At 39.4% G+C, this 20,441-nt stretch overlaps 1 protein-coding gene across 1 annotated transcript in view; it reads left to right on the forward strand.

The window, feature by feature from the left end:
• LOC150089558 (uncharacterized) overlaps positions 1 to 20,441 on the forward strand; it is a 185,746-nt gene that overhangs the window by 158,088 nt on the left and 7,217 nt on the right. The window contains exon 8 of the mRNA XM_090390029.1: positions 13,482 to 13,631. Within this exon, the coding sequence (XP_090246155.1) occupies positions 13,482 to 13,631 (150 nt within the window). The remainder of the gene's footprint in view (positions 1 to 13,481; positions 13,632 to 20,441) is intronic.

Raw genomic sequence — 20,441 nt, forward strand, 5'->3', positions numbered from 1 at the left:
AACAAATCCCACCAAAGTGAGTCAAAAGTGCCCTCAAAGTCAATGAATTAGAAAGTATTTTGCAGGTGTTTTCTGAATATAATTTGTCAGGGAAGAAATAGTGTCCTCCGTTGACCTGCCCTTTTTAAAACCCAAACCGAGAGTTGGAATTTAGATGTTTGTTCTCAAGCGTGCCCTGAATCCTTGGAGCCAGCATTCGCTCAAAATGCTTCCCTAAATTCGCCAGCAACGAAATAAGACGATAAGCACGAGAGTTCAATGGTAATTTCCCCAGCTTCTGAAGGATCTTTAAGAGGGAAATCTTCCATTGAAGAGGAAAAACTGACTCCAAATTTATTCATCATATTCAATAACACCTAGGGATAAAGATCAAAAACTTAACAATAATGGTGTTTTCCACTAAATCCGGTCCTGGACAGTTTTTACTGTTCAGCTTTGCCACGACTGAGGCCAGATCTAAGATTGTAACGGGCAAGATATCTGAATAACCCAAGTAGGATCCATTTCCTCACGAAACCTAGCTTGTTCAGGAGAGTCGAGCTCAGGTATATCTTTTGTAAACAGGTTTTCAGTGATTGATTTGATCGTAGAGGTCCAGTCCTGGGATTCCTATCCATTGTCAATAACTGTGTTATATATTTCATCACAGATCATTTTATTCATAGTAATTCTGTAAATGAGTCCCCACAGCTCGAATTACCTATTTCCTGCACAAAGTCTTGCCAGCATGATCTTTTGGCATCTGATATGGCCTTGTGATAAGATTTCTTCCTAAGAGACCTAAAGTTCTCTTTATATATCTGGACATCATTTTCAGATACACTGTGCACTTTATTAGGTACACCCCTGCTGTGTACACAAATGATTTGTCCCACAACGTTGCAAGTCACATGACCAGTGTGGATATAAATGCAGCAGAACAACCTTTCTAGTATCAGTTAAGCATATAAACTGTAGCAAGAATGGGGAAAAGGAGTGATATAACGGATTTTGAACGTGGCATGGTAGTAGGTGCAAGACGTGCTGGACAAAGCATCTCTGAAATGGCAGTTCTCCTGAACTTTTCACGCACACAGTTTCAAGGGTGTATCGAGAATGGTGCAATGAACAGAAAACATCCTCTCAATAGCACTCCTGTGCAAGAAAATTGCTTGTTGATGAGAGGTCAGATGAGGATGGCTAGAATTGTGCAAGCAAACAGACGAGCCACAATGTCGCACATCACATCAGAATACAGCCTTGGTGCGTGGAAAAAAATATCGCAGTGGACCACTGGTCGCACTTTGTCGCGAATGGGCTACAACAGCCGATGGCCACATCACGTACCTTTGTTATCACCGAAGAACAAGAGTATGCCTCCTGTGGGCACAACAACACCAGCACTGGACTGTCGAGGATTGGAAAACAGTTGCTTGGTCTGACGAGTCGAAGTTCCTGGTGCATCATGTTGATGGAAGGCTCAGAATTTGGCGAAAACAACATGAATCCATGGACCCATCATGTCTGACAACTACTGTGCGTGCAAGGTGGTGGGGTCAGTGTTATGGTGTGTGGAATGTTTTCTTGGTACACGTTGGGTCCATTGATATCCATACATTCACTTCTGAATGCCGCAATAATTAACATTGTTGCTGACCAAGTGCATCCTTTCAGTTGACAGTTTATCCTCAGTCAGATGGTTACTTCCAGCAGGATAATGCGCCGGTGCACAAAGCCCGAATCACTGTGGAATGGTTCCAGGAACATGACAATGACTTCTTTGCTGCAGTGGCCTGCTCAGTCCCCTAATCTCAATCGTATTGAACATCTTTGGGATGAGCTGAAAAGTGCTGTTCGCTGCAGGTCTACGCCTCCGTCAAATCTCAAGGAACTGCACGACACACTCATGTCTACATGGTACTCCATCCCTGCACAACGTTTTCAGCATCTTATTCAATCCATGCCTAGATGAATTCAGGCTGTTTTGAAGGCTAAAGGAGGCTCAACACGCTACTAGGTAGGTATACCTAATAAAGTGGCAGCACAGTGTAAATGTCTATGCCGTTGAAAGTATCTTCTTGCGTGCAATACCGGTGATCTAAGATTAGTTAAGTCAGTGGTCCACCAAGGATCTGAGGGTCTACTGGATTGTTTCCTTTTTGCTGCATGTGCCACTGCCAAATAAAGATTTGTTTGGATGAAGTTAACATACTCCAAGGCCATCAGAGAGTTAAGTCTTTCGATGGTCTGTGGTGTGAACACTTTCGATAAACATTCTTTGAATTTATTCACTTTGAAGGTCATTGAGAAGCGTCTAAGGTTTGTTCTAAAGTTTGAGAAGCGTCTAAGGATCTCAGATCTGAAGGTTTAGATGTGATACCAAAAACAATTGCTTGGTGATCACCATTAATTAATTAGACCAGGGATAACATCCCAATGAACAATTAAATCATCCAAAAGGAGTAGTAGTAAGGGTGATGTCTATATTTGATTCTCCATTGCATCATGGCAACCCTGTTGAAAAAGTTTATGGTTTTCCTGGTAAATTTTGTATTGCAAGGTTCAGAATAAGATCCTCAAATTTTGTATTGCAAGGTTCAGAATAAGATCCTCAAAAGCCAATCAATCCCCTTGGGTCTGCAAAGCCACTAAACCAAAAGTTTGACTTGGTATTGATGTCTGCTGCAATAATTAGATTTTTAGATGCAAATTTGGAGCATATATTATCAAATCTGTGAAGAGCGAGTTGGATGCTCTCAATTGGAGGACAGTAACTCGATGCTATATACATATTTAGGTTCTGGGCAGAGACCAGAACACAAGTAGTTAAATCTGTGCATTCTCCTGTGATGGAAGTAACCACAAGGTCAGAATTAAGAACAACTATAGCTGTCTTTGGTAATACATCATGTGAATAAATAACTCTGGCTGAGGTGGAGAAATCTGTAACCTTGTGGGCTCCACCTCCTACTCGTGCAGACTGATATGGTTCTTGGATACAAACAATATAAATTGTTTTCCTGCAATTCTAATTTCATCCATGGCAACCCTGGAGCGTTGAACGTTTATATGCAATATTTTGATTCCCACAAAATTGCTGTTTGTTCCCAATAGTGGATTTGACAAGGCCGTATTATCCATAGTTTGTTCGCTTTTCTGTTATGTCAACTGCCTTTTGATACTCTGGACATTGACTGTCACGGACGGAATGATCATATTCATGATTTTTCCTTTTGCAGTTAACACTCTTGGGGGGGATTGTTCCTGTGCGGGCATTCTTCAAATATATGGCCACCGTTTGCACAGTGGCCACAAGACACTGTTTTATGCATGCAATTCTGTACTGAGTGGCCGAAGGCCAAAAGCCTAGGTATATTCTGTCCCTTTGCAAGAGACAATTTAGGGGCTAATGCAGCTGGTAATTGCAAGTTAAAACCTATGATGATTTATCACTCAGAAAATCCTAGAGCCCTAAAGAACTATGCAAAAGCTAGCCTTCCTGTTGATTATAAATCTAATTCAAAAGCTTGGATGACTGGAGATCTTTTCTCAAATAGTTTTACAGACTATTTTAAGCCTACAGTTGAGACTTATTGCAAGGAAAAGAAAATTCCTTTTAAGATTTTACTTCTTGCAGACAATGCCCCTGGCCAACCTAGAACTCTAATTGGTTTGTACAAGGAGATAAATGTTATTTTTCTACCTGCAAATACAACTTCATTGCTGCAGCCTTTTTTTTTTTTTTTTTTTTTTATGTGAACCCCAAACACGAGAGGTATTAGAACCTATAGTACTTAGTACCGTGCTTGGGTTGGAGGTTGAGAAGACGAAAGAAGATATTTGTTGACATTGGACTTGAACTTCTGTAGATTGTAATTTTCAGGAAATACGTATGAAGGAAGGTTGTTCCAGAAAACGGCAGTTTAATGAATAAATGAGGAAGATGAAAAGTTGGTTCTGTGGGTTTGAAGTTGGACAGTAAATGGATGTTGGCTGGTGGCGGCACGTGTTCGGACTGTTTTGAAAGAGAGAGCGGGAATTATAGAAACCAATTCAGAAGAACAGTGCCCATGGAAATATCTGTAGAAGAGGCATGCAGCAGAAACAGTGCGTCTATGAGAAAGCGAGTGGAGAGACTCTGTTAGAGATGAATCATTAATTAACCTAACTGCCCTCTTCTGAATGGAATCAAGAAGCCTGAGAGAGATTTTGGGGGCACCACCCCAAATGTGGGAACAATATTCCATGGCAGGGCGGATTTGCGATTTATACAGAGTGAGCAGCTGTTTGGAAGAAAAGTAACGCCGAGAGCGAAAGAGAAAATCAAGTTTTTTAGATGCAGAGGAAGCAATATTTGTAATGTGCTTGTGCCAAGAGAGATTAGAAGTCAGGGTAATCCCCAAAAGAGATATATCCTTTTGCCTAGAAATTGGAGTGTCACTAAAGATAAGCATAGGAGCAGAAGAATCCTTTTTGCGAGATATAAGACAAGACTGAGTTTTAGAAGGGTTGAAATCAACTAAGTTGTCTTTGCCCCACTGGAGAATTACCTGAAGATCGGCATTTAAGGAATTGGTAGCAGATTTTCGAGAAGTTGAAGCTGATTGAGCAGGGCAAGGTTTCTCAAAATGGAAAGTTGAATGCAATGTGCTATCATCGGCAAAACTATGGATAGGATTTCCAGTCAATGGAAGAAGGTCATTGATATATACAAGAGGAAAAGAGTGGGGGAAAGAACTGAACCTTGGGGGACACCGGGATTAGTGGAGAAGTTAGAAGACAGAGAGCCATCTACCATCACCCTCAGTGAGCGATCAGAGAGAAAACTGGATAACCAATTACTAAAATCAGTTGTCAAACCATAAGATGGAAGCTTGTTTAGAAGACCTTTATGCCAAACACGATCGAAAGCCTTTGAGATGTCAAGAGCAACTACTTGTGCTTCACCGAACCTTTCCATTGAGGTAGTCCATAAATGGGTAACATAAGCCAGAATATCACCAGTGGATCGACACTGACGGAATCCATACTGGCGATCGTTGATCAGACGGAAGGTTTCTAGGTAGTTTAAGAGTTGGCGGTTAATTGATTTCTCCATTACTTTAGAAATAGTAGAAGTAATTGCAATGGGACGATAATTGGATGGGAGGGATTTGTCACCCTTTTTAGGAACTGGCTGGATATGAGCAAATTTCCAAGCAGAAGGAAAAACACCTTTGGAATAAGAAAGTGAAAAAAGGCGGCAAAAAATAGGAGTAAGTTCAGGAGCACAGATTTTGAGAACAAGTGGAGAAATACCATCAGGACCTGGAGCTTTCTTAGCATCAAGATTCATCAAAATCCTTCTGATATCCTTTTGACGGAAGACCACAGGACTCATTGAATGGACCGTGTTGCGAATGGTGGGAGGTGTTTTACCAAGTTCATTAATACGTGAGCTGGAAGAAAAATGGGATGCTAACAGGTCAGCTTTATCCTTGGCTGAAGTGACAACAGAACCAACTGGTTTGGACAGAGGTGGAAGCAGAGATGGGCAAAAGTTGCGGTCAATAGCTTTGGCAAGAGACCAGAATGCTCGGCTACCATTAGGGCAAGAAGCAAGTTTTCTACTCTTAGCCTGTTCAAACTCTAGTTTACTAGAGTTTGATTTTACTAGACTGATTAATAACTGCTTTACAATTGTTGCGAGCTTTGGTGTAGGCAGAAAAGGAAACTGAAGAATTAGAAACAAGCCAATTACGATATGCAACATTCTTCTCTTGAACAGCCTTAGCACATTTATTGGAAAACCAAGGTTTAGATAAAGGACGAGATTTTAAAGTGGAGTGTGGGATAAAGGATTCCATTTCTGCAAGAATAATTTCACTGACACGATCTGAGCAAACGTTGACATCAGAAGTTTTGAAACAGTAATCCGACCAAGGAAAAGAAGAAAAGAAGTCTCGCAGGTCATCCCATTTTGCATTCTTGTAATGCCAAACAACACGAGGTTGGGAATAGCCATGAGATAAAGATTCCATTGGAGAAGAGACAATCACCAAGTTGTGATCTGAAGTGCCTAAAGGACCTCTCACTTCGACCGTGTACTTAGAAGGGTTGTTTGTGAGAAAAAGATCAAGCGTATTGGCTGTATGATTCGGATTGTCCAGTATTCTTGTAGGTAAATGAACAATCTGTGCTAGGTCATTAGTAATTGCAAAAGCCTCAGCATCTCGACCTGCTGGGTCGGTGTGACTAGAAAACGGAAGCCAGCTGGAGTTGTGAACATTAAAATCACCAAGGAAAATTACCTCACTGTTAGGAAAGTTGGACTGGAGAAAGTCAAGTTGCAACGAGAGGAAGTCAAAGAGCTCCAAGTGATTAGTGTAGTTGGGAGAACAGTAGAGACAACAAATGAATTTGACACAATGAGGTAGAGAGATTTTAAGCCAGAGAAGATCAAAGAGAGGAGATTCCAAATTGCCAAGTCTCTGACAGGGAATATCAGAACGGACATATGCACAAGTACCACCTTTGAGGCGAAAGGAATCATACAGCGAATAATTTGGGCATCTGAGATGAGCAGTAGTTGAATCAACCGATAACTGAGATTCTGTCAGAAAAAGTACATGGGGTTTGGCAGACTGCAAGTGGAAATGGACATGGTTGAGATTAGAATTGAGACCACGTATATTTGTGAAATGAATTAGGAAATCCTTGGGAGGTTTAGATCTTTTCGCAGATAAGCTTGTTCTATTAGTTTGACAATTCATGGTGTATTCAATAGTAAGAAAAAGTGGGTGGGATATGCTGTATGAAGTAATGAAATTTTTGGATATGGTGTACATGTGGTAAGAATATACCCAGATCCTTGACATAACGTGGCCTCGACAATGCTCCCCGCATACACACTACTCGGACTCCCTCCAGTCACTATCTGGCAGAGTAGAGGTAGCAAGATTATACACTAGCTGATCCGGAAGCCTCCTAGAGAGTTACCAATAGGTTCGGTCCGGTGTACTAACTAGCGGCCGGCCTGCGAAAACCGTTTTAGAGCTGTACCCTCGAAATGTAAGGAATATTGGATCTCTCCACGACGTTCATCATAACCTCAAAAGTCATCAATCATACTGCATGATGGAAGAGATAGGGAAGGGTTGACCGGAACTTAGCTGTAGAGACTAAACATGGGTTCTACCACTTCAAGCCTCCAATAAGCAAAGTGGTGGTATTTCACCGGTTGATGAGAGTCATCTACCACCTAGTACTGCCTGGTAACATAGAGGGGTGGCATTCCTCCATGTGGTGTGGGCGCCACACCTCGACCCCTGCTTACATTGGTTCACACCTGGGTGGTCACCCACCATGTGCTTGTGCATGGAGGTTATACCCAGGATTACTAACAGTCCCACCATCGTGAAGGTGCAAGCAGAGGATTTGGCTGTCACAGACCGTCCGGACTTCGCCGAAATTGGGTCCACTTGACTTGAGTGTCACCCGAATATCAGTTCCATCAGCGTTTTAGACTCCCAGGTAGCAAGTACAGCTTGTCTGGCATATCTGAGAGAATGTCTGTGACAACCTCAAGGACCAACTTGCACCAAATTGCAGTGTTTAAATCATATTACTTAAGAAGAACTTTTGCTACAGCTATAAATGTCTCAGACAGTGATACAGTAGTTGGGCATAAACAAAATAAATTAAAAGCATTTTGGAAAGGCTTCGCAATTTTGGATGGTATAAAAACCATCCAAAAGGATGGTATAAAAACCATTTCAATGTTGTTTCTTTAACTTGGATGGTATAAAAACCATCCTAGTTAAAGAAACAACATTGAAAGGTGCTTCGAAGAAGCTAATTCCCACGCTTATTTTGAAGGCTTTGAGAATTCAGTAAAGGAAGTCACTACAAATGTTATGGAATTGGCAAGGGAATTAGAATTGGAAGTAAGGATGTGCCGACCGGGCTAGCCGGGTGGGTAAAGTGCCTGCCTGGCAATCCAAAGGTCGCGGGCTTGGATCAAAGTACTGCAAAAAAAAAAAAAATTAAGATGTGGCAGAATTGCTTGTCTCTCCTAACGGACAAAGATCTTCTGATTGAAGAGCAAAGAAGGATGTTTCGCAAAGAGGAGTCCCATCTTGATGATATTCCTGTTATCCCTAGAGAAATGACCACTGAGGAATTGGAAGAAGCTATCAAATGTTTAGAAACGGGGTTGGCAGCTTTTGGGAGAATTGATCCAAATTTCGAAAGAAGTTCTAAAGTGAATGCAAGACTTCTAGACGATATTGCATGCTATAAAGAAATTCTAAGGGAAAGGAGATGGAAATTAATGAGGCAGAGTTCATTATTTTCCTACTTTACGAAAGTACCATCGCAGCCTTCGACAGTAACAGCTAGCCCTGAACAATCTTCAACAGCAACACAAATCCCTGCAAGGGCTTCAACCAAGTTTCCATTGTCAAAACGAATAAGATTCGTTAATGAGACAGATGATGAAAATGTTCCATCTCCTTCATCCTTCCTACAATAAATATATTCCTTTTTTTTTTCTTTCAAATTTACATTCGTCAATCACTATAAGGGTGAAAATATTAACGTAAGTAGTGTGTGTACTGTATATTCATTTGATTTTCGTATAGTTTTTGAGGCCTAGCTCTGTTGCTCACTTAATATATGATAGTTTTAACATGTTATTAGGCTTTTATATGAAATCGCAAGCGAAAAAAAGGCCATTAGCATTAATAGAAGCATACGATGCAAGAAAGCAAGCTTATGCATCAGCCAAAAAAACCACTCCCATTTCACCCCTCTGTTCATTCCAAATACCTGTCCAGCTCAGCCTTAAATTTATTTAGGCTATCAACTTCCACGACAAAAGATGGAAGTATGTTCCACCAATCAACTTCCCGATGGCTAAAGGCAAACTTCCGCACATCTATACTACAACTGTCTTTCTCAATTTGAATTTATGCCCTCTCAGGTGATTATTCTGAGCAAGAGGAAGAATCCCATCAGCATTGAGCATGCTCAAACCATTCAAGGCTTTATACACCTCAATCAGATCACCTCGCAGGTGCCTAGTCTCCAGACACTAATCTGCAAAACTTTAGCCTTTCTTCATAAGAGCAGCCCTTCGTTCCATTCACTAATCTTGTTGCCCTTCTCTGTACTAGTTCCAACAGCTCTACATCCTTCTTAAAATGAGGCCTCCAGACTTGTATACAGTACTCAAGGTTTGGCCTGACCATTGCCTTATACAAGGGGATAATCACCTCCTTATTCCTGTATATCATTGACAAGACACCATGAGCTACTCTTGCAGACCATCTGCACTGCTCAGAAAACTTCATATCTGCCTGCACAATTACCCCCAGGTCCTTTTCATTCTCTACCACTGTCAGTGTAGTACCACAGAGTTGATACTTTGCTCTGGGGTTGCTGTTTCCCATATGTAGTACTTTACATTTGTCAATGTTAAACTTCATTTGCTACCTCTCAGCCCATCTGCTCAACTTTTCTAGATCCTGTTACAGCAGCGTACTATCATTAGTGTCGTTAACAACCCTGCCAACCTTCGTATTGTCTGAAAACTTGTACATTACCATCATCAATATCATTTATAAGTACAGAAAACAATAATGGACCTAACACTGAACCCTGAGGGACTCCACTAATAACATTAGTCCATGATCAGCAGTGTCCATTGATTACCACTCTCTGTCTTCTCCCACTCAACCATCCCTTTATCCATAGCAGCAATTTGCCTCCAATGCCACACTGCTCCAATTTGTGCAGCAGTCTTCCATGTGCAACAGTATCAGAAGCCTTTCTAAGATCCAAATATATGATATCAAAGTTATTCCCTGCATCCAGTTACTTTGTGACTACATCATAGTATACAATAAAATTGGTCAGACAAGACTTCCCCTTAACAAAACCATGCTGCGTCCGAGCTATAACTGAAGTCTTGTCTAGAAGATCCTGCAGTTCTTCTTTAATCAGTGCCTTCATTAATTTCCCTGGAACAGAAGTTAAACTAACAGGTCTATAATTACTTGTGTCACCCTTTGATCCTCCTTTGTGAATTGTGGTCACATTTGGACATTTCCGGTCCATGCGTACCTCCCCTGAGTCCAAGGAAGCTCTCATAATTATGGCTAAGGGTTTGCTTATTTCCTTTGCTGCTTCCTTTAATATAACTGGATAGATCCCACCCACCCCAAGTGCCTTTTTTATGTTTGGCTTCAACAATTTCTCCTCCACTATACTGTCAGTTATTACAAAATAATCTAGCTTACTGCCAGAGTTTAATTCACCTCTGGCATTCCCCTCCCTGAATAACTCATCATGTGTGAATGTAGATGCAAAATACTCATTTAGTTTGTTAGCCCCCTGAGCAGGATCATCAACAGTTGATCCATCAATATCCAGTGGACCAATCTGATTCATCCCTTTCCTTCTAGAGTTTGCATAGGTAAAGAACTCTTTGCTGTTTTTCTTTGCATCCTTTGCCAAAGATTTCTCATAATCTGCCATTGGCTTCCTAATCTCCTTTGTGACTTGGTTACAGACCAGCCTATATCTATCATATGCTTCCATGTCACGTTAATTTATATGTATCCCATTCATTTTTCTTCTCTGCCACATGTCTCATTAGTTCATCTGACTTTCCCTTTACTCCTGATGGTAGTTACCTCTTTGAGGAAATCCCACTTGAGCACACTGTGATTACTGCCACCTAGTGGTTCCTTTACTGCAGATTTTTAATGCATGAAGAATCACTATTGATAATCAGATCAAGTGTATTACTCCCTCTATTTGCCTCCTGAACATGCTGATGTAGAAAACAGTCATCCAGTAAATCCACAAATGTCTTGCTAGTGTGTGAGTGACCAACTCACAAATTCCAGTCAATATCCAGGAAATAAAAATCCCCGATTATAAGACTCTATGATTTACTGGCCCACTATATTTCTCTGTTCAGTTTTTTATTATACTCATCAGAGTTATTAGGCCTATAACACACTTTTACTCTCAATTTTGATTTCCCATTGCTTATGTCACATCAAACTGACTCGACACTGCACTGTCCAGCGATATCGACTGGCTGCACTTCCTTGGATTTTGTGTGTTTGTTAACTAATAGCCTAACCCCTCCTCCCTTCCTATCCTGTCTATCCTTCCTGTACACATTGTACTCCCCAAATTCCAGTTCTGCATGCCTTATATCTGTGTGACACCACGTCTCTGATATCCCAATAATATCTGGCTTTGATGTTTTAACCAACGCCTCAAATTTATCAGATTTATTTACCAAACTCCTAGCATTGGTGTACACACAAGTATAAATGCACCTGTTTCTATTCTTAGCTACCCTAATGCAACCCATGTGTTTACTACTGCAATGACTCCCAGCAGGCTCTGAAATACCCTGCATCTTGTTTTCCAGGCTGCTGCTCATTCCAGTAGAAGCAGTGCAAGAATCACTTTCACTTCTGCCAGTGGCTACTATTAATCTATTAGTCCATGTATCCCCCCCCCAAGCTAGCAGTTTTCCCACCCACCTAACACTGCCTCGATAGCATCAGCAAATATTCTCGCACCCTTTCTATTTAAGTGTATACCATCCCTGTAGAAGCAGTCTCTCGTGTTAACAAGCACAGACCAGGCTGAGAAAAATTCTACCTCTTGAGCCTTGCACAATCTTTCCAGGCCAAATTGATCGACAAGGCTCTCATCATATACTTCCTTGTATCATGTCTGCACAGAACTGCAGACACTTTCAAAACTCTAATTCACGACTTTTTTTCAACAGTGACCTGTACTTGTTAAGTAATTCTGCCGGTCTCCTACTCTTAATATCATTAGTGGCAACGTGTACAACAATATCACCTTTTGTGCCTTTAAAAGATTATATCTGCCGTACAACGTCATTAACCTTTGCCCCTGGCAGACATGCCGTATGAGTAGGGGCCCTGCTGTATTATTTTCAACTTTGAATTTTTTGTTGGCAGTTTTCCAGTATTTCTCAGAATCACTGAAGAAAGAGAAATAAATGAAGCAGTTGATGTTTTGGAGTATCAGTTCTCTCAGTTTCATTGAGAACGTACTAGAAACTATTATGAAAGAAGAAAGAATTAATATACAGTGGTCCTTGGTGGGGGAACTGACAGTCGCTTAAGGAAAGTTGAAATTAAATAATTATCTCAAGTTATGATTAATATTGCTTTTTGCAGAAGGATATTTTGAAAGAAAAAAATCTGATTTTTTTCTTTCTGATAGAATTTTAGAAATGTTTAAGACACGTCTAGATATCAGGGCCATGGCTATAAACAGAACTTTGACTAAGCATTTCTGAAGAAATTAAAATCAGTTAATAGTGCTCAGCAAACAATTTAAACAAAAATCCACACAGAGAAAAATCCTAGAAAGCATACCATACACTCACATGGGCTGAATCACATTTGATTCGATCAGAACAATGCTCCAATGCCCCATCATGCTGTTAAGGTGCAAAATTTTTTAACAGAAAACAAAACAGGTTATCCTGCATCCTCCATACTTCCCTGACCTTGCACTTGGTAACTTTTGGTCATTTCCAACAATGAAGGGTGCTGTTAGTTGCAGAATGTTTCCTAGCCAACAAGCAGCTGCTTCATCCATTCACCAGTGGGCTAAACACACTTCCAAGCAAACCTTCCCAACGGCCTTGACAGCTTGGAAGAAAAGGTTGGAAATATGTGTGTTTCTTCTAGGAGATTATATTGAAAAGTAACTTTTGTTTCATTTCTGTGTTTTTTGTATTTTATGCAAAATAAATTTGGAGACCTTATAACTTGAATACACCTAATAATATAAAATGGGTATGTCAGTAAATTTAATTTTTAGCACAGTATGGACTTCAAAAACTTTTTTCTGAAAAAACCCCTGTTTTTTGTCTGTATTTGCCAGAAAGTGTTTTCCTTCTGCTTACAGGTAACTGATCTCTGAAAATTTCTGAAAATTGCATATCTGTCAACTTTTTCAAACGTTAGCAGGTATTCAGTAGATATTTGCACTGTTCTACCAATGTCTTAAATCTTTATACATTGATTGTTTGTGATTAAGTATTTTCTGCGACAGATAGCCTTCTATGCCTTGCATTTTTTTTCAATAGAATTCTAGCTATGTTTAAACTCATTGTACCACCTGGTTATTAGTATAAATGGTGGCAAATGAAAAATGCAAGAAAGCAAACTTAAACAGCATCAGCCCCTTCCCCAAAAAGAGCCAGCACTTCCCATTACACCTGAGTTGGAAAGTACTGTTTTAAATTTAAATGCACAAACATATAGCTATATTATTCGTATATTTAAATGTTTGTAACTATCTTATTTATATCCAAGTTGCAAAACTTTGAGTGCTCCTTTTAATGAGCATTCACCCATAGCAACAACAGCAGAATTCTTGAATATAAAGGTAAATATGAATGTATTATACAATTTTAAATTTGGAAATCTTAATGAATATTATAAATATAGGCACAAAATCATCAGCTGATGGTTCATAACAAGGAGCTTCTGGATCATATTCATGGTTTGGTAAAACAAGTACAAGGATTAGAACAGAGACTTCATATATTAGAAGGAAGAAACAGCACTGGACTTCCTGAGCTTCCTCCTGTTCCAGAGGTAAGAAAACAAAACTCTATTAAAATTTTTGATGATTAAAGTATTTTAAGAGATCTAACGCTGAATTAATTATGGATGTAAGCATGTAAAGTATCTCTCATAATCTCGCTGTCAGAGATTGAGAACTCTTTAATAAGGTGAATGAACTTGCCGCTGTTAGTGACAGTGTGAGCAGTATTTCTCACCATAATCTCTGACAGTGAGATTATAGTGTCATTCGATGTAGCGTCCCTGTTTACATCGATCCCAGTCCAACAGACCATTTGGTTGGTTTGGTTTTTAGGAGCATTAGCAACTAAGGCCATATTGCTGCGGTGCAGTGGTCATTCCCTGACCTTTCCGCATCCTCCGTATTTGGTGGTGACGGGCTCGAACCCCGGTCTAATCAAGTAGCGTGTGCTACGCACTGCTGCTCCTTCCCACCTGGCTACGGAGGCGCCTCCAACAGACCATAAACTGCACCAAGAGGCTTCTGGAGAATGACTCATCTACCAAGCAGAACATCACTAACAACAGAAGACATCTGTACTGCCCTCAACCTATGCTTATTAGGCAGCTTCATTACCTTTGGATAATGACTCCTCCTTATACAAGCAGGAGCTAACGGGTGCACCCATGGTACTGCCATGGGCACCCCTGTTAGCTCCGTTGTGGTCAACATCGCCATGGAGGAATTGGAAGAACAGATATTCCTGGACCTGCCAGTGCCTATTACATCATGGTGCAGGTACGTCGATGACATCTTCACTGTCATCCCACATAGATCTGAGACAAAATTACTGGAGTACCTCAATTCGTTGTCAGTATTCATCCAGTTCACTTTAGAATTAGAAGTTGACAGGTCCCTTCCATCCTTAGATGTCCTAATAAAATGTGTGGGCCCACACCTGGAAGCCTCGGTATACCGTAAGCCAGTGTGATGTGGGCAGTTTACTAACTACAGATCGGGCCATGCCCCTAGCCATCTCAACAGTACCTCCCGCACCCTATTCTCCCTTGCTTGGAGCCATTCCAGCTCAGATTGAAGCTGGGCATACTGAGATTCCCAGAGTGAGAACGGACTTGGTCAACTGTGGTTATCCAAGCCACATTTCAGAGAAGTGCAGGAGCTCACGATCCACCCAAGACCGTCATCAACGCATGACAATATGCCTACCGCCTACATTCCCTACTATCCAGTCATGTCAGACCAAATTTCAAAAATCCTCCAGGAATACCGCATTTTTCAGCTACCCAATAGAAGCTTGCATTCTCTGGTTTCTAACGTGAAGACTCCAGTCACCCCTCTTTTCCGCAGCGGGGTGGTATACTGCATAACTTGCAAAGATTGTGGCAGCTGCTACATAGGGGAGAGCTCGAGATGCCTTCAAGACTGCCTTGCAGAGCACAACTGGTCAATCTGCCTTGGTGAGACTGGCCAGTCTGCAATCGCAGAACACTTCTGGTTGACCCATCACGACCTTAACCCCAAGCATGATTACGAAGTGATTGACCAATCCCGACACTTTCGCCACTGCCTCTGGCTAGAGTCACTTAACATCTCGTGCAATTGAAGAACTGAATCGCTGCAAGGGCACATGGCTACACCCTATCTTAGAGGCAACTATCTTGAAACTGGATAAATGCTGGCAGCAAATCCACACACGTCCGTGCAACAACAATGAACAGCAACCTAGTAGTTGAATGTTTAATCTCATGCACGCATCACCACGCACAACTCTGTATTCGTTAAACATTTTGTCTCTAACGTCTTTATCCAGTTAGAATTGCCGATGAAGTGGTCCATTTAACCCCAAAAGCTCACATCATTTATCATTTATTAAACTTTCTGGATCAAACAGTGCAGTACTTATTTATTTTATTTACTAAAACTTTCAGAGAAGAAGTAAAGCTTAATATCGAAGTAATTACAAAACCTTTCCCTCTGCTCCCTTTGCTGCTAGCTACAGTGTCAGTGAGGCAGCCTCTGGTAAACATACAATTTGATAATTTTTTACATGTATGACTATATCTCCTTTAGGCACCTCCATAGCCAGGCGGGCAGGAGCAGCAATGCATAGCACACACTTCTTGATTAGACCGGGGTTCAATCCTGTGACCACCAAATACGGAGGATGCGGAAATGTCAGGGAATGACCACCGCATATCCCCGGAGCAATATGGCCTTAGTAGCTAATGCTCCTAAAAACTATCTCCTTTAAAAAATTATTAAAAATAATTATAAAATTCTTGTGCAATAATTTACAATTATTGCACAAAAATTATCTGAACCTGGAAGCTGCTACATAATGTAGCAGTTTCCAGGTTCAGATAGAGTTGTCAGTGAGAAGGAAGTCATAGGTGGACCGGCGTAAACAGTGAGATCCCTTGGGTGTTGGGCTTTCCTTTGTTTAATTTTCATAAATGATAATGACAAGTGTATCCAAGGGAAGCTGTTAAAGTTGGCTGATAATTTGTAGGTGGAAAGGGTGGTTAACAATATGAACCTGACCATGTTGCTTTTAAAGACTAGGATTGGTTGCATATATAGACTGAAAAATGGCAACTAAAGTGTAATGCTTCTAAACGTAAGGTGTATTTGGGGAACAGACATCCTGAAGTCACATATAAGTAGTTAGGGGGTAGAGGAGCTAAAAGTGGTTCAATATATAAAAGACTTAAGTGTTATGATTTAACCTGATATGAAATTAGTATTAGAAGTGGCAGATGATGCAAGAAAGCAAGCTTATAGAGCATCAGCCAACAGAAAAAAAAAAAAAAAATATATATATATATATATACACAAAACCAAAAAAACTACCCACTTCACCCACTATCTCCTCCAAAAATTTGTCTAGTTCTTCCCTAATTTATTCGAACTACCAACTTCTACAACAACAGATGGAAGTTTATATGCTGATAAATTGATTGAGATTACACTATTATATCATGTGGTAGATTCAAGTAATTAATATTTAATTAATTACTTAAATTAATATTTAAATAATTGGAAACTGCGAAACGATCAATTTGTGTGTCTGATTTTTTTTTTTTTTTTTTTTAAATATTTTAATAAATCTTGCAAGCTACTTCAAAGACAAAGCTTATTATGCTTGCCCTCTTTGAAATTACTGGTATGAACATATTTCCAATAAATGGCAGAGGCATTCTACCACCCAACCCCTCAAATCACAGTATTCTCTGCTCTGGTGGAATTTTTTTTAAAAAATTCGGAAGTCAACTTCACTTGAAACTCGATAAGTTGTCACTGCTCACTTAAAGAACTTGCAGAGGCATTCTTAATGGAAGTATATGATGATAGAAATGATTAGATTGTATCACCACTCTTCAAGGAAATTTTATAGCTCTCACATTGAGCTTATTTTCAAAAGGGTTTTTTTTTTCAAAAAGGAGAAATCATTAACTCCATTTTATAAAAAAGTCAGACATGAACAGGACCAGTGAAGCATAAGGTCAGTTATATTCATTGTCTGTTTTTGTTTTGTAAATTGTATTAACTTTGTTAATGCTAGTAGTATCTGAGAATGATTTATGATTTATTCTTTTATTATTTATAAAGCAGTAATGGCAATAATTGTTTTTGCTCTAAAAAGAGGATGTTGCATGCTTACTGATATGCAAAATGTTATGTTCTCTCGAAAGTGATATATGAATAAATTGGTTGAAAAGCACTGTTATATGGCAAATGGGTGTATCTCAACTTATTTTAAATTAACTAGATTTTGTCTGACAATGTAAGATTAATTTATACAGTATAAAACATAATTACAGTCAGTCAGACTGTAATTATTGCTTTCCTTGCAGTGATTGGTAGCGCTGACCTCAGTATATTGTACTCATGTTAGTTGGTGGTTTACTCCCCCTGCCGCTATTTTAAAATCGGAAAACAAGTTCTTGATTTTAAAACAGCGCTGGGATGTGAGGAATAAACATCCTCCCCTTATGACTGTTTTAAAATCAGGAACTCGTTTTCCAATTGTAAAACAATGGCATGGGCAGTCACTCTAACACTAAGTAAAAATCAACCAGTGGGAGGGGCTAGCCTGCCAATCACTGCTATTCGCAACAATCAATCAGAAGGAATGTCAGATTGTAAAGACTAACCAAGGACAGTCCTGCAAAATAAATCAAAGATAATCAATGTATTTAGCATAACTGTCCCCAAATATATCAGGCCCTGTGCAAGATTTTTTGGTGCACCCTCTCCAACTTCCTCTTAATTTTATGCATTATATTTTTACTATTAACTGAAAAATACTTACTTTTTTATTTTAAAAAAGAAACAATGTATAAGAGCCCCTGAAGGATAGAATCAAATATATTATTTAAGAAATAAATAAATTAACCACATTTTGCAATATAATAACGTTATTTATTATAATATATATTGTATATTTGTGGGGCATTTTGCGCCCCCTAAATTTTGGCACCCTGTGCGGCCACACTGCTCAATCGTCCCTGAAGACCATGGACCTAATTGCCCATGGTATTTAGAATGTACATATTGTTAATAATTATTTTGAATATGTAGGTAAAAATAATGAATATAGTCTGTAATATATACTTGTAATTTATGGCATACATTCATTTATTTTCCATTAATGTAATTTGAATGGAGGTGAAGGTAAACTGAAGATGAGAACTGATAATGAAAAGAACTTACATGGAACAAAAATCCCCATTGTTAAAGATGAGGTGATTAAAAAGTTCTTGAACTATGGTGGGGTGTGTGTGGTGTTTTTTTTTTTTTTTTTTTTTTTTGGGTTTTTTTTTTAGAAAAACATAAAGGTCAAAATAATTAATCAAGTTTATCCTCTCCAAAGCCTTACTCTGGTTGCTTGAGGGGCAACTTCAGTATTCTTCTTTCAGCATTACTTTCAATTGTCCATGTTGCTCTTTCTGTAATCACTGTCGCTTTGGGAAAAATCTTTGTTTTTTAGGGTGTTTTTCAGTTTGGGGAAAAAAGGGTTGGGAATGAGTAGGTTTGGGCAAAACTTTGAGTAAAATTAGCTAGGGCATACTTCAGGTTATACCAGCTTTGTTGCAATTCCATTAATTATCTCTACCACAAATTGTATTGCGAATGTGGCAACTGATTCCTCGGTATGGGATGTTGATGAACAGCTGGAATGTGCATCATTTTAGAATAGCTGGAATATGCAGCATATATTTCAGCTAAGAGTTTCACCCCCAAGTACTGTTTTTTAACATATGTTTCTGTGACTGTCTTTCTAAATTCTGCACAGAATTTGATGTATGTGTTACTCTTTCAACCATTGCATCGAAAAATTTTGATCACATCTTATATATGTAAAATATCCTACCAAAAGTATTTGGATGCCCTTCTAATTTCGTGATCTTCATAAACAAGAGGCTATAATCGATTCATTTAATTATGGAAATTATTCCATTATGCTAATATTCAAATGATTCATAGTCACCAACTATTAATGGGCATAATCAAGAGGATATAATTATTTCATTCAAACAATTAGTAGTCAGGAGGTTATAATTTATCCAGTCCATGGTTAGTAATGAATAGATATTTATTTTGTAAACATCTCAGTTAGTAATGATTATTCTCTTGCTTCTGTCATTCTGAATTATTGTTAATATTTTCTCTTCTTTTAGAGATTGTTGTGAATAATTTTATTCAGTCAAATTCAAATTAGCATTTAATCACATAAAATTTTCATTTATATTTTGCATACAATACCATACAATACAATACACTACACTACACTACTTATGCAAATACTGGTCAAAAACATCTTTTCTTACATCCTTTGACATATTTTACATCTTTTTCCCCCATCCAGTCACATATGCATAAAGCCCTAATGTTTTCACCACATCTGACCATCTACCTGCATATAATAAAAAATTGACTTCCAATGGCAGGACCGTATTTACACTTCTCAAGGCCAGAGGCACTAAGCTCTTATGGGACCTCCTTTAAAGATACCAGAGGTCCAGAGTCCAAAAAGAAAAAAAACTTATATATATTAAAAGTGGACTGACAGAAACTTATTATTATTATTATATATATACAAGGTGTCTCAAAAATACACAGCATAACTTCAGGAACGAGTTCCTCATACGTAGACAATAAAAATATTTTATATCAACAAAGTTCCGGAAATGCTTGGTTCCCGAGTTATTAACCCTAATATCTTATCTCCCGCAGGTGATTTCCTTCATCACAGGGTACTGACAGAATCTGGTGGTTTTCCATTCCGACCATGTACTCAAATCAGGAGCAAGTGGATATGCACTTTATGTACAGTTTGGCAGACGGCAATGCTCTGGGGGCTTGTCGTTTGTACAACGAAAGGTTCCCAGAACGAAGATGTCCAGACAGGAAAACGTTTGAAGGTATCCATCGCCACCTTTGTGACCGTGGGACCTTTACACCTCGTGCTGCCGACAGAGGACAACCAAGATCTACGACTCCTGAAGTAGAGGAGGAGATTTTGTGCGTGCTACTCCTGGAATCAGCACATGCAGAATAGCAATGCAACTGGCTGTTCAACGTTCGACTATTCGGAGTGTTGCGAGAACACCAACTGTATCCTTACCATCTTCAAGGGGTACAGGCCTTGTCACCAGCAGATTACCCTGCGTGAGTAATATTCTGCCAGAGGTTCTTGCAGCAATGTGGTACAACTCCTCACTTTCCTGCCTTAGTGATATTCACAGATGAAGCACAGTTCACACGAGATGGAATCCAAAACTTTTACAATCAGAATGTATGGGCTGAGGAAAATCCACATGCAATTCTTCCATCACATCACCAACAGCTGTTCAGCC

This window comes from Mastigoproctus giganteus, chromosome 2 (assembly GCF_048544385.1).
Source record: "Mastigoproctus giganteus isolate SK-2022 chromosome 2, ASM4854438v1, whole genome shotgun sequence".
In the NCBI taxonomy this organism is placed as follows: domain Eukaryota; kingdom Metazoa; phylum Arthropoda; class Arachnida; order Uropygi; family Thelyphonidae; genus Mastigoproctus; species Mastigoproctus giganteus.